General features: G+C 39.6%; 1 protein-coding gene across 1 annotated transcript in view; it reads right to left on the reverse strand.

Moving 5' to 3' along the window:
• Positions 1-13,670, reverse strand: part of ttyh2l (tweety homolog 2, like) — a 57,041-nt gene extending 43,371 nt beyond the window's left edge. The window contains exons 1-2 of the mRNA XM_066642930.1: positions 13,263-13,670; positions 1,535-1,707 (exon numbers count right to left, since the gene is read on the reverse strand). Of these exons, the coding sequence (XP_066499027.1) occupies positions 1,535-1,707; positions 13,263-13,391 (302 nt within the window). The 5' untranslated portion in view covers positions 13,392-13,670. The remainder of the gene's footprint in view (positions 1-1,534; positions 1,708-13,262) is intronic.
• Positions 13,671-13,971: the final 301 nt, after the last annotated feature.

The following is a 13,971-nucleotide window of genomic DNA, read 5'->3' on the forward strand; positions in this document are numbered from 1 at the left end:
ACCTTTGCTCTTCCATGATAGCCGAGCATACCAGACCAAGACATCTTGTTTTATTTTACCCATTTACTGAAACCGGGGCTTCGTAAACACGTTAGTCTGGTTTCAAGCACATAATCGGACTGAAGAGCTAGGAAATGGTGAGGAAACATCCTCAAAACTTTATTTAAAAAAAATAATAATAATCTTGAATGTTGCCTTTAAGGCATTTTGGTTATTTCATGGGCTAAGATTCATGGGAATGCATGAGCTGTTCTGTCAAAGCAGCCATTAAGATCAATGACTAAACACTAATTGTAGAATAGGTATGCAGCAGAATCCCATTCCACATTAAAAGCTGAGACTGTATCTTAGCTTATCCCCTGAGCAATGCAAGGAAAGTAAATAGTGTAGGTCTCAGATTTGATGTTTCTTTTCAGGCTCTTCAGTCTCCTGCTGTGAATCTACAGGTAACAATGGGCAAAACGTTTAGCTGAAAGCCCAGGCATATCCACTCATCCCAGCCCTCTCCCCTCCTCTACCTGCAGCATTATAAATCTAGCCTTTACTATAATGCCTCATTATCCCTGGCAAAATACGTCAGCCGCTCCAAATGAAATGTCACAGGTTCACGTCAATCTCGTTCTATCCACATCATCCCCCCGCCACCTCCCTGAGCACTCTTTGCAGCCTGTGGTTCATAAGTAAAGAAGGGCAATGCAGGTCCTGTCTGAAGGCTTTATTCTGAATGGGGCTGGGATGTGAATTCTTAATAGAACGTTATTATAAAGCTTGCACTGTCACTCTCTCTCCTGTCTAAATGCACAAAGCAGACAGACAGAGAGAGACACACACACAAAAAAAATATCCTTTAAAATCTTTGACTACATGAACTCTGATAGTGTGATGTCAGACTGAAGTAGTGTAGAAAAACTGCACAACTCTGCTTCAGTCTTTGTCTAATTAACAAAAGAGAGGGGCTGGAGAAATATGCCAGTCATGTTATCAATGTAATTGATGTATTTAAGTGGGCTATTGTACAATAAACCTTTAAATGCAGAAGCCAGACAGCAGTAATCTATGCTTTTCAAAGTAATCTCCTTTAAAAGCAAGATTTCTTAGTGTTGTGGGCACTTTATATTGACTATGTAAAGAACAATGTCTGGGTAAGTGAACATTTATTATGTTTAGGTCATAAACACTCATTTTAAGCAAGAAAACACTTAGGAATAAGGAATAGGAATAAGGCACTTCACATTTCAGCCACCTCTTATTGTTAGTATAATACAAGGGATCAATATTAACTCAGCAACCTGAATTATGTTGTGAATTTTCTCACTACAAATGTATCTGTGCATTCAACAATGACTGTTTCACTTATTAAAAAAAAAAACATTTTATGCTGTCTTTGTTAGTGTCCTTAAATACTGTACAACATTCAGCCATTGGTTTCTTACAGTACTTCTCTCACACACTTTAGACAAGCAGGCAACATTCCAGGGTGCCCAACATGGCCCCAGGAGCCTGTACCCTGTGAGAATGAGGCGGATTTACTCACCATATGACCAGGCCTGTGATCACAGCAGTCCATGTGATGCAGCAGCCATCGGGCCTCTTGGTTTCCTCAGCCTCTTCCCGGCGGCAGAAGCAGAGGCAGCTCAAGTAAACAGCCAGGACCAGCAGACTCACGCCCAGACCCACTGCTGCCACACAGGCAAGGACGATCAGAGACTGTAAACAGGGAGATGAGATGAAAAAACTAAGTGAAAACAGTCTTATTTTCCGCCATTAATGAACAAACCCTTAAAATTCATCACCAGTGACTAGGTGATGATATAATAGATAGATATAATACCACTATGTTTTTTAATTCGATAAAACCTTTGCCATATTGCGATGTAAGCACAAGCTTCTGATGCACGGTTTTGCAAATTACTATGTGTTATATCGAGTATGCTGAGGATATGCAGGTTTCCATCACTTAAAACTGAGCACAAATGTCCGGTTCAGCTCTGTATTTCGCTCACGTGCACGTTAAAAGCTTTTCATAATATAGTATCGTATATTGTCATTTCTTTTAGGTATATCGAGATATGAGTTTTTTGGTCATACCGCCCAGCCCTACCAGGGACACACAACTTGGTATTTAAGTTGTGTGTGTCTTGTAACACAATTCCGTAAAGGAGGCATTTGTCCCAAATGGTCGAGTCAACTGACTTTAATAATGGAATGCTGAAAGTGGAAATACTTGCACTGTCTGATCTGCATGACACTAGGGGCAGCCAACAATCAACCAATTAGAACGGCTCTTTCTAGAAATAATAATGCTGCATTGGTCAACGCCTTAAGATGGCCAAACAATCCAATACACTTGACAGCTACTTATTTTTATAAAAAAGTACCCGTTAATGCAAGTTCCTAATAGGAGTGGGACATTATGGATGTTAGTATTTTTATTTTTGGTTATTTTTTAAAATACATTTTACTAGTTTGATTAGGTTAGACTCTGTTGGGTGGCACTAAGTCTTAGCCAAGGTGCATATGAGTGGAGCAGGGAGAGTAAGCCTGAGCTGGAAGAGATCACATTTATTTTCTATTTACGAAACACCTTGAACAGTGAACTTTGGCTAACCTTGCTCAAGGTGATTATGAAATACTGGCATTAAAGCCTTAAATATTCGAATATTCATGTCAGTCACCACAGTGAGGAGAAAACACAAGAGGCAGCAACTACTTCAGACTACGCAAGGAATCCGAATGAGCAAATGAAACAATACTATCCATAAGGATGTTTAGTGCTTTGGATTTGTGGCCTCCCCTCAGTTGTAGAGAATCCTGTAGGCTATTTCACAGTTTGATATGGATGTTTGACCACATTACTCACATAATTCATGTCTCTGTTTTTCCAACATTCAATTTGGTAGCTTTTGAGTTTGTTGTATGTGGGCGAGTTTTACTGCACTCTTAGGACTCCCCACAGCTGTCTTTATATACGAGCTCAAAAACACGCACAGACACATAGGCAACACCCTAAAACTAACTTCCAAACCCGTGAGATGTTCATTCGGTACCGTAAGAATGCAACAAAAGCAACAGGCCATGACACTATGCTTCAAAACACCAGATCAGATAGGGAATGAATGTGAAGGGGATTTTTTTTTCATTGCTGCCAGCAGATCTGTTCCATCTGCTGACAATCTGGGCAAACCAACTTCCTTAAGAAGAAGAAAAAAAAAAAAAAAAAAACATGAAAATATAGCTCACATTGCCTCTATACGCTACAGGTTGATTATACTGAATGAAATGCTGTTTTGTAGGGCTGTAATGCTCAGTTTATTGAATTCTGAGTTTAGCCCACAGTTCATATACAGTGGAACCTCTACCTACAAACTTGATCCGTTCTGTGACCCGGTTCATAAGTTGAATCAAAATGCCACAATTAAAATAATGGAAAAGCAATTAATGCGTTCCAGCCCCCGCCCCGAAAGTCACCCTTTTTGCACTGATATATGTTACAAAACTCTCAAATTAGTAAAAAAAATACACGTAGCATTACCACAAATAAAAAAGAAATACAGTGGAAACAGTAATAAAAAAAGAAATAAAGTTGTAAGTGGTTACACATCGCTTCCTTGAAGACGTGACGACTGGCTGGAGGAGTAACACAGGCACTGGCTGTATGACAGGAGGTGGGGGGTGGGTGTAATAACGGAGAGTAGGTGGGTGAATGTGGGGAGACGAAGCGTAGATACGGCTTAACTTAGCACGATTTTCGATGTCTGCTATTTACACTAATGCTAAATTGCTAAAGCTACAATGTGCTAATCTTAAAAGCTCACTCAAGTCTGGGGGCGCTGGGAGACTCGCCTATTGGGGTCAGTGGCCATTTCCAGCCGCCGGCTCGGCAGAGGCTCGGGTTCGTTTCTAGAGTCATGGTTCGTTGGTGGAGGCAAAAAAAATATTCAAATGCCCTGTTCGTATCTTGGAAAGTTCGTTAGTGTAGGCGTTCGTTAGTAGAGGTTCCACTGTACTTTAATTTAGAACATTTCCATTATCAAGTCAAAATAACCTGTATGCTAGACACACATTTAGACCTTGCTGTTTTTCTTACAATTTTTTATATCGTACAAAAATTTTCACAAGAGTGCTGTTGTGAAAAGAAGGAAAAGGAAAACCGAGCAAAAACCACCAGTTATAATATATAACAATTCCTGACAGAAACGACAAATTATAAAAATAAATAAATAATTGTCAAGTACATCTCTACCCCATGCGGCAGGTAAAGGCTGAAATTATATTTATTGTACATATCTGATTCTTTTGTTTGGTGGTTCATGTAACATTTGGGAAACAAACCATTTTCCACGGCATTATTCAAAATCTTCTTGAACATTCAATAAAGAAATCAAGCTCCAAAATTCATCGTTATTTGTAAAACAAACTTCAAATATTGCTCATCACTACACACCACAGCATTCATTTCAACTTTCTTCTTACTCTTTCCTTAACATCACATAAACATGAGCTGCTGCTTTGACCGGGATTGAAAGTTTACAGAAAAGGATACAATCTGAATTTCTGCTGGTGTTAATTATGGACAATGATCAAACATGTTTTGGTTTACATGTGTAAAAGAGTGAAAGCACAGATGCTAATTTAGCAGCAAAACACTGAAACACAATAAAGAACCTTGATCTGAATGAACCTTAGACACCTGTGCCTCTGTCTCTTTTATATCCTTGAAGTAAATGTGATTTTTCAGGTATTTATTTGATTTCACGCTGTTTATTTGTTTACGCTGTGTACACTGGCCGTGTGCTTCTTCCGAAAGTAAGTCACAAAGTGTAACCATAGTAACAGAACACAAAGTTTCGATGAAAACAAACAAGCCAATAGTCTTAATACATTGCATTGAAACATGTGTAAATTTTACGGAGACTGGGTCGCGTCAATCTTTATACAATGACAATAAAATTTGTGAAAAAATGACAGGAGAAAAACAGATTTGATGTGTTTCATGTTGTTTCTATTGAATGATGTCTCAGACCTATTTAAGGCATGAAACTGTTCATACAGTTTTGATTTAATACCTGCATGAGTTTATTTCATTTTACATATGTATATCAGAGTTGAAAGATGAGTCTTAAATTATAAAGGCTATACGATCTCAAAGATCGGTATCAGGGCCGATTACAGCATTATTATTTTACTGATCTGTGTTGGCTTTATTGGGCTCTATCTAAAGTGCAGTCCTCTGTTTCCTGTAGGCGGCAAGCTCACACTCCCTCTTCCTCCTGTAGCACACTTTGTAAATGATGCTGTGATCTGACACACTGCTTTTTTGACTGTCCTGCTCTAATGCACATTCCCAAGGGAGTCGGATTCAAAGCTGAAGCACATCATTAGAGTGGCCAACTGTGCCATATTATTAGAAATTCATTCATTCATTCATTCATTCATTATCTGTAACCGCTTATCCAATTCAGGGTTGCGGTGGGTCCAGAGCCTACCTGGAATCATTGGGCGCAAGGCGGGGGATACACCCTGGAGGGGGCGCCAGTCCTTCACAGGGCAACACAGACACACACACACTCACACCTACGGACACTTTTGAGTCACCAATCCACCTACCAACGCGTGTTTTTGGACCGTGGGAGGAAACCGGAGCACCCGGAGGAAACCCACGCGGACACGGGGAGAACACACCAACTCCTCACAGACAGTCACCCGGAGCGGGAATCGAACCCACAACCTCCAGGTCCCTGGAGCTGTGTGACTGCGACACTTCCTGCTGCGCCACCGTGCACCACCGTGCCACAGTGCATTACAAATTCAGTAATTATATAAATTATTATGTAAATCTATGCCTTTGTATAAAATAATATAGAAGACAAAGAACTACAACTTTTTCTTTTCTTTTATTTAATGCAAATATATTACTTCTAATGGTTAACTCAATCTGTCTAAATCAGGGGTCGGCAACCTTTACCACTCAAAGAACCATTTCACACAGTAAAGAAAACACTGGGAGCCACAAAACCCTTTTGAAATTCTAAATGAAATAACACTGCGCATAACAGGGTTTTTTGCCTTTGTGCTGTGTATAAACAAACTGTACTGTGTTACATTTATGAAATCAAAGAACTGCAGAGAAAATGAAATAACATTTCTGCATGCAACAAAACATTTTTAACTCCGAAAAAAGACGTTGGGTTGAAGGTTAAGTAAAATACTCAATGTCTATTTGAGTCCTCGAAGTAATGAAAAAAAAATGCTGAACTTAAATTATCCACTGGCAGCAAACAAACGCTGTCCTCTCTCTGTGTGCCGTCATTATTTTACTGGCGCCGTGCAGTCAGCGGTCACAAAGTTCAAGAAACCGCACAATGACGGGTGTCGCACGTTGGAAGTTGTGTATTAAGTATTAAGTGTATTAAGAGCGACAAAAATATTTTAAATATTAAAATATTTTAGATGTTACAAGATCGCCATAATCTTCATAGAATTACATTTTGAAAATGAACGAAGCAAAATAAAATTCATTTTAATTAAATACTCATTAATTATTCTCAAAAGCTGAGCCGCAACAGAGGGATCAAAAGAGCCGCGGGTTGCAGACCCCTGGTCTAAACCCATAGGGCTTTTAGAATTGAGAAAATACTGTATGTGTCAACTTTAAGAGAAATAGTGCATTGTGTTTAGTTGTAAGTAAGGACCAGTCACATGCCACTAATAAACTGAACACTAAGCTTACTGCTGAGGTAGTGTGTAAAAGCATGTGTGTATGTGTGTGATTCCAATACTAATTCTGAGTCGGAAAGTCATGAGTGGGTAGAAAGGTAGAGTGGTAAAACCTGCAAGAGCAAGCCTGAGCATATTTACATGGTAGCCCACATGGACTGAGAAAAGCCAGACACATTCAAATGGCTCCCTTGAATAGAGCATCATGTGATAAAATAACCCCTGCAGTCTTGTGACCCCTGAGTTACCACAGCCTGCAGCAGAGGTGTACTGGGGAAGAAAAGAAATGAAGAGAATTGAAAGAACAAGTGAGTAAAAGCTCCGATTAGGCGCCTGCAGCATTACGTCTGTCAGACACAGAAATGTAAAACGCTTTCCAGAGTTACTTGGTAAATAATACGTCCTTTCTGAATAGAAGCCATTTTCAGAGGCTTATGAAATCAACTAATGGGAGTCAATCACACCAGAATCCTGCTATTAGAGCAGTAAATAGCAGCTCTAATAGAGCAGCTCATGTTGCATAATAGAAAAAAAACGAGTCAATGCTGGAAATAGACATTTTCATGTGTTTAAATAAATGCCTTGACATTTTTTTTAGCAAGTCCATGTAAAAACCTGTTTTAATTAACTGAAAGTTGGGTACATTTTCAGATTCAACTCCATCAACATAATTCCGACTTACATACTCTTTAATTCAATACAACTCAAAGTGTGGGAGACAGGAACATGAGGGAAGCTACAGGGAAGACGTCTATTTAATTTTAAGAAGATTTAGGTTTCCAGCCACAACCTAGTCCTTAACTAAACTGAACTGTCAGTGGGGATTCTGAGTGAAAATCTGCCTTAGTCTAGGCTTAGTATGTTTAATAGCAGTCAGAATTTAGTGGCTGACAGAAGGTATATACATGCAAATGTAAGGGCATAACTGGTCCTGGGAAGAAGGAAAAAAATAGTTTTGGAGTTATTTATTTATTTTTAAGTCCACATCGTGCTGAAAAAACAATAGTACTTTTTATATATTAAAACCATTAATACATAAAATGTGGACAGTGCAAATATTTTTATACAGTCACTCATTCATTTTCAATAATTGCTTCATCCAGTTCAGGGTCACGGTGGATCCAGAGCCTAACCGCAATCAAACAGGGCACCAGACTAACACAGGGCACCACTCACTCACATGTTCACACCTATAGACAATCCAGCTTTGTGAGAGAAAAACATAGAACCCACACTGATGCAGGTGACCTGGATTTGCACCAGCTTTGATGGGAACCAAGGCTGAGTCACTTCACAGAGCTGCTCTCTGTTTTAACACGAACAGCTCCAGAGCCATAGATAAACGAATAGATTCCAAAAAGGGTCATGGTTTAACACGGTTTACACTGGGTTTGTATTGAGATACAATGCTCATGTGTGAACGGTCATATGAGTATTTCCGTATATGGTCCCAGTGCTGTGCTAGAGATTCTGACTGAAAGCAGAAGAGAAACGTAAAAGTGAACAACCCTCGTGCCGACCACAGCCTCAGAAAACACACTCAAGGATCGTATTCCTGTTTTTGTTTCCAGATCAGAAAGTTAATAAAGGGTCACTGCGCCATAACAATTTAGTTTCTGTGCTCTTTATTGTGGTTCTTAAGCTAGACACGACCCTGGATGTCATCACAGCTTTTGTGCCGCACCTATTATTATTTGGATGCAGCTGAACAATTAACCTTTTGGTTTCCCAAAGCAGTTAATCATTGCTGTTCAATGAAAAACAATGCATCTAGCTTTTGGGTTGATTTTTAGTTTACTATTTCATTTGAACACAGCAGTGGTCCTTCATGTTGTGTAAAAAAAAATATCATGATGAATGGACCAACAGAACTGCTCCATTCTTTCACTGAAAATTAAAAAGGATTTATCTTTCTCATATAAAAGTTGCTATTTGGGAAATATGTTTTACTTTGGACAGTGACATTATGTTGGTGGAAATGTGCCAAATGATTCAAAATCAGTTGCACAAACAGGAAAGTAACCAGCTCCATGTTGGTGGAAAAGGACTAAGAGAAAACACACCAAACTCCTTACATATAGTCACACAAGACCCACATAATAGCGACAGGACCCTGGAGTTGTGTGACATTGACACTACTTTTGGGCCACTGTACCACCCTAGATATAGATACAGTGGAACCTCTACTTACGAACGCCTACACTAACGAACATTCCAAGATACGAACTGGGCTTTTGAATATTTTTTGCCTCCACCAATTAACCATGACTCTAGAAACGAACCCGACCCTGCACCGAGCCGGCGGCTGGAAATGGCCACTGACCCCAATAGGCGAGTCTCCCAGCGCGTCCAGACTTGAGTGAGCGTTTAAGATTAGCACATTGTAGCTTTAGCAATTTAGCATTAGTGTAAATAGCAGACATCGAAATTCGTGCTAAGTTAAGCCGTATCTACGCTTCGTCTCCCCACATTCACCGCCTACTCTCCGTTATTCCACTCCCCCCCCACCTCCCGTCATACAGCCAGTGCCTGTGTTACTCCTCCAGCCAGTCGTTTACTGTTGCCACTGTATTTCTCTTTTATTTTTAGTAACGCTACATGTATTTTTTTTACTAATTTGAGAGTGTTGTAAACATATATCAGCGCAAAAAGGGTGACTTTCGGGGTGGGGGCTGGAACACATTAATTGCTTTTCCATTATTTTAAATGGGGAAAATTGACTCGAGAAACAAATTTTTCTACTTACGAACCGGGTCACGGAACGGATCAAGTTCGTAAGTAGAGGTTCCACTGTACTCTAATATTTGAAAGTAAACGAATGGAAGTTCAGGACTAAATTAGCCAGCAAAGTCATATATTACTTTGTTTCCTGTAGATGCTGTGTTAACTTATTCTCACTTAGAAAATCAACACCACATCATTTGTCCTGGGGTGTTGAAAATGTTGCATGATGAAAGAAAAGGCACAAACAATGTGAGGAAAAAACTCACTAATTTAACATACATTAAACTACTACATATATATATATATTGTATTATATTGTATATATTATATAAAGTTAACATTCTGGAAACAGACAATTTAGTTATGGAAACAATATGATAGCGCTGTAAGGATAACTGTCTGGCCGAAGCAGGACTGGAGTCAGGTTTTTTCAAAGTTTAAATATTTGCTGAACACACACTTACTCTCAAATACTGTTTATCTGCAGAAGATCTTATTTACAGCTTCTGGCAGCAGCAAGTGATATATAGAGGATATTAGTCTCTTATAAACTCAGACTAGTCACATGGGTTCCCACCTATTTCCATTTCCAAACTAATCCAGGCTGTCACACTCTTACACACAAAATCCCAGGAATCCTCAAACTCATGTAAATGATCCGCTTTTTGTTTTCGCTACTTTTTTGTCTTGAGGTTGTTGAAAATCTTCTCCACTATATCATCTTGTTCTTTGTCAAGTCATGAAATGGCATAACGATTGTTTGCAACCTGTTCACGATATCCTACACATAATCTCATCCAGAGGCCTTATATATGCTTGATTGAATTCACCTCATCGCATTAGGTACAAAATCACAGCATGACTCATTCTTTAAGTAAAACTAAAAATACCAAGCACTACGCACTGATATACACAGTCATATTAGAATTTTGTGACCTCCTCCATATATCTACACGTATTTTCCATTGCCTCATCTCCACTGACTGTACAGGAGCAAGTTGTAGTTCTACAATTACAAACTGCAGACTATCTGTCCATGCGCTACATACATTTTTTGCCTCTTCACCTCTTTCTTTCTTCAATGCTCAGGGCCCCCACAGGATCACCAAAAAGCAAGTACAATTTAGGTGATGGATAATTCTCAGTACTGCAGTGACACTGATGTGGTGCTGGTGTGTTACTGTGTGTAGAACAAGTGGATCAGACACTGCATAAATCAGCTACTGTCTCTGAGTTTACATCTACAAGGTGGACTAAGAAGATGGGTGTATCCAACAGAGTGGACAGTGAGTGGAAACAGTGTTTGATGGAAACTTTTTCTGATCCACTCATACCAACACACTACCACCATGTCACTGTCACTGCAGCACTGAGAATGATCCACCACCCAAATCATACCTGCTCTGTGGTGGTGTGTGAAAGAAGCAAAAAAATGTAATTTAACTAAAAACTTCCAGTTTCTGAACGCATGGGGTGATCCAGTATGATTGTGCTGTGGAAGATTTGACACTGGAGCTGAACTTCTACACATGCCCTCATTCTGGCAGCTATTTTTAGCACGCCCATTGTTATCAGCTGGCACGTTCTGGTTGTCAGAAGAAATTCTGTGGGTAAAATCACAATAAAGAGGTCAAAATGCAGAATGCAAAAAGGTAGATATGGTGCAAAAAAAAAGGCATAAACCCTCTTAAAGAATGAAGAATATTTAAACCTTTTAAAGCTATAAAAATCATATGAACATAAAATAAGAGTATGTCACATTTCCACAACAGATCATGTAAAGCAGTAGAGTGAACTAGTTAAGGAATTAACCATTTAAAAACATATTTTGACGAATAAACATAGTGGGTTTCTACTCCCCTGCATTTTACTATTTGCTTTAGTTCCTTTCATATGCAGTTACCAAATACCCTGTTTAATCCTGAACTGTAGAACTGTTTTAAAAGAAGTCTAAATAAGACCACAGTGTCCTATGTTCTATAAGAGGGGCAACAAAATGATGAGATCTGTTTTACAGTCAGTCAAGTCTACTTTGTTGCTGTTCACTCCCTAATCGATTTTTTTTCAAGGGATTCAGAGAAAATCTGACCTTGAACACAAGCTGTAAAATAACCCATATGTCAAAAAGAGAGAAAGAAAAACAGTTAAAGATTTACTGAACTTAACCGGGAACACAATTTTCCCCAACAGAATTTCAGCACTCAGACCATCCTGCCTGTATACCTCCTGTACATTCAAGTCTAAGGTGAAGTGTTTGTGTTCACCAAACCTCTGAACTACTATAAGTGGGATGAAGAGAGATGTGTGCGCTTTGTCAAAGATCTGAAAGGAGCTAAAGCCACAGGATTTCTCCCAGTATTCCAGTGCTGATATGGGATCCACTTTCTGTTCCAGCACAACATCCAGAACAGCTTCCTGTACAAAACTCTGTCTCTCTGAGAGTATTTAACTGATCACCTACTGCACAACAGAGAAGCAACTCAGATGACGTCATACCACACTCACCAAAACAACACACACAAACATTAAAAAGAGTAGCAAGTATAAATCATCCATGTTAAGAGCATAACCAGGATGAAAAGCACACCAGGAGGCAAGGACTACACGACAATGCCCATTCTGTAGGAAATAAAGCATAATTCGGAAATCACATTTACAAGCCTTCCCTGTGGGTTTTTACGAGACATGTTCAATGGCCGCTCACAGCAGACACTAATTACTTAATGACGCTACACAGAATGGCAGGCTTTCATGAGTGCTTTAGGGCTTAAAATCCTGTTTGAAAGACTTTGATCTGACTTCATTGAATTTTCTAGTCTGTGAAATGGCCTCAGATGCTGGATCAACCTGCCGTGCATACTCCATATCCATAAGTCTGGATTCAGGGGCCTGCATATCGAAATAAGGGAATGTCTTAGGTCTTATTCAGGTACAAACACATTTATTGAATGAAGCAAAGCCACAAGCTAAACACAGACCCTGAAAAGCCACCAAGTAAGATTTTCACAGCAAACATGCCACTAACATTTCAAGTTTCCGTTGCTTCAGTTTATGATGCTGTACTCCTACAGAATATGATCTGGAGTCAGCCATTTTGGCCTTCCTTAAATAGTTATTTTAGCTCTGTTAACAAGAGATAAATAAATACAAATACAGTGACTTGATGTTGAGTTGCTATATGTTTTAAAAGGCATGTCTTGTGTGTGTAGTAGTGAAAACTTATTTTTAAAAAAATAATAAAAAAATATTTATATTTATTTATGTATTTTTCACCCAAATGACTGGTTTGTACCCACTCTTGACAAAATATAAGACAAGTAAAGTCAACTCTGTAGATTAATTGACAATAACACATTTTTTTCCCCCAGATACTTACATTCTCAAGTGTTGGATACGTTTTAATTCTTTAAAATGAACAATAAGCACTGGAAAACCGCGTGAGATTTACTTGAATAAATAATTATTTACGTCAGAGTAAGGGTTACAAACTTTCAGCACAAATATTTTCAGATTTTCGTATCTTTAAAATAAACAACTACAGTTCACTTACAGAATTTGACATACTGGGGAGATATAACAAAGTATTCCACATTTCAAACGAATACCCTCAGCAAATAGACACATTGGCCTCGTTTAAAAGTGTTCACTCTGTTTTAAGCTATTAGTTAGATAATAAATAAACTGAACGTGTTGAAATAATGGCGAGAGTGAAAACGACGTTTAGGAAAGTTTAAATTTAACGGTTGTTGAGCGCGCCTCTCTGAGGGAAAGCAGTCACGCGCGCAGTGATTTCGAGACGGGGCTCAAAGTGGAGCACTGACCTGCTGATAGTCCACATCCCGCGGTTGGAAGCTACTGTCCACCGGCTGAAAATTAAAGCTGATGTGTGGGAAATTGTGAAGCCAGTAAGTCCACCACGGGGCAATGTAGTCCTGTCGCGCGGATGCCATCCTGCGATAACCGTCCGAGTTCGCGCGAGTCCCTCTTAAAGTCCGCGCGACCTTCAACTTTTCAAACCGACCTAAAGGCCACGAGTGTCCGGTCAAAAGCAGGGAAAGTGAGTGGTCAGGTTCGGTGGTAGCTAAACAGTTTTAAAAAAAAACACCTAAGGCAAAATCGCTTCCCCGCGTTCGTCTCGCTCTGAATAGGACATAGCTCTCGGGCTACGTCCCTAATCCCATGATGAAGTGCACTCGGGAACTCCGCTCCACACTTAACGGCTGGCCGTGGCGCGCCTGCGCACTAACCAGCAGGCCGTCCAGCGAGATAAGAGGAGTCGGCTAACTCTCATCGTTTTTGACAAGTTGTAGGGATGATTATTCAGAGCTGTGCTCTCAGACGCAGCCTGGCTTCCAGTGAGATAAAACGAGAGGTGAAGGACAGAGATTATTCTATTCAGGTCACGTTAAATCTCAAATGATCCGAGGTATTAGGCCATATCAAACCCATCCCGTGGCCTCTCACAGATAGGGAGGTATGATTGCTAAAGAGGCTTAAATACTGCCTCTAGGCATGTTATTAAAGAAAAGG

The sequence above is a fragment of the Hoplias malabaricus genome, chromosome 13 (assembly GCF_029633855.1).
Source record: "Hoplias malabaricus isolate fHopMal1 chromosome 13, fHopMal1.hap1, whole genome shotgun sequence".
Taxonomy (NCBI): Eukaryota; Metazoa; Chordata; class Actinopteri; order Characiformes; family Erythrinidae; genus Hoplias; species Hoplias malabaricus.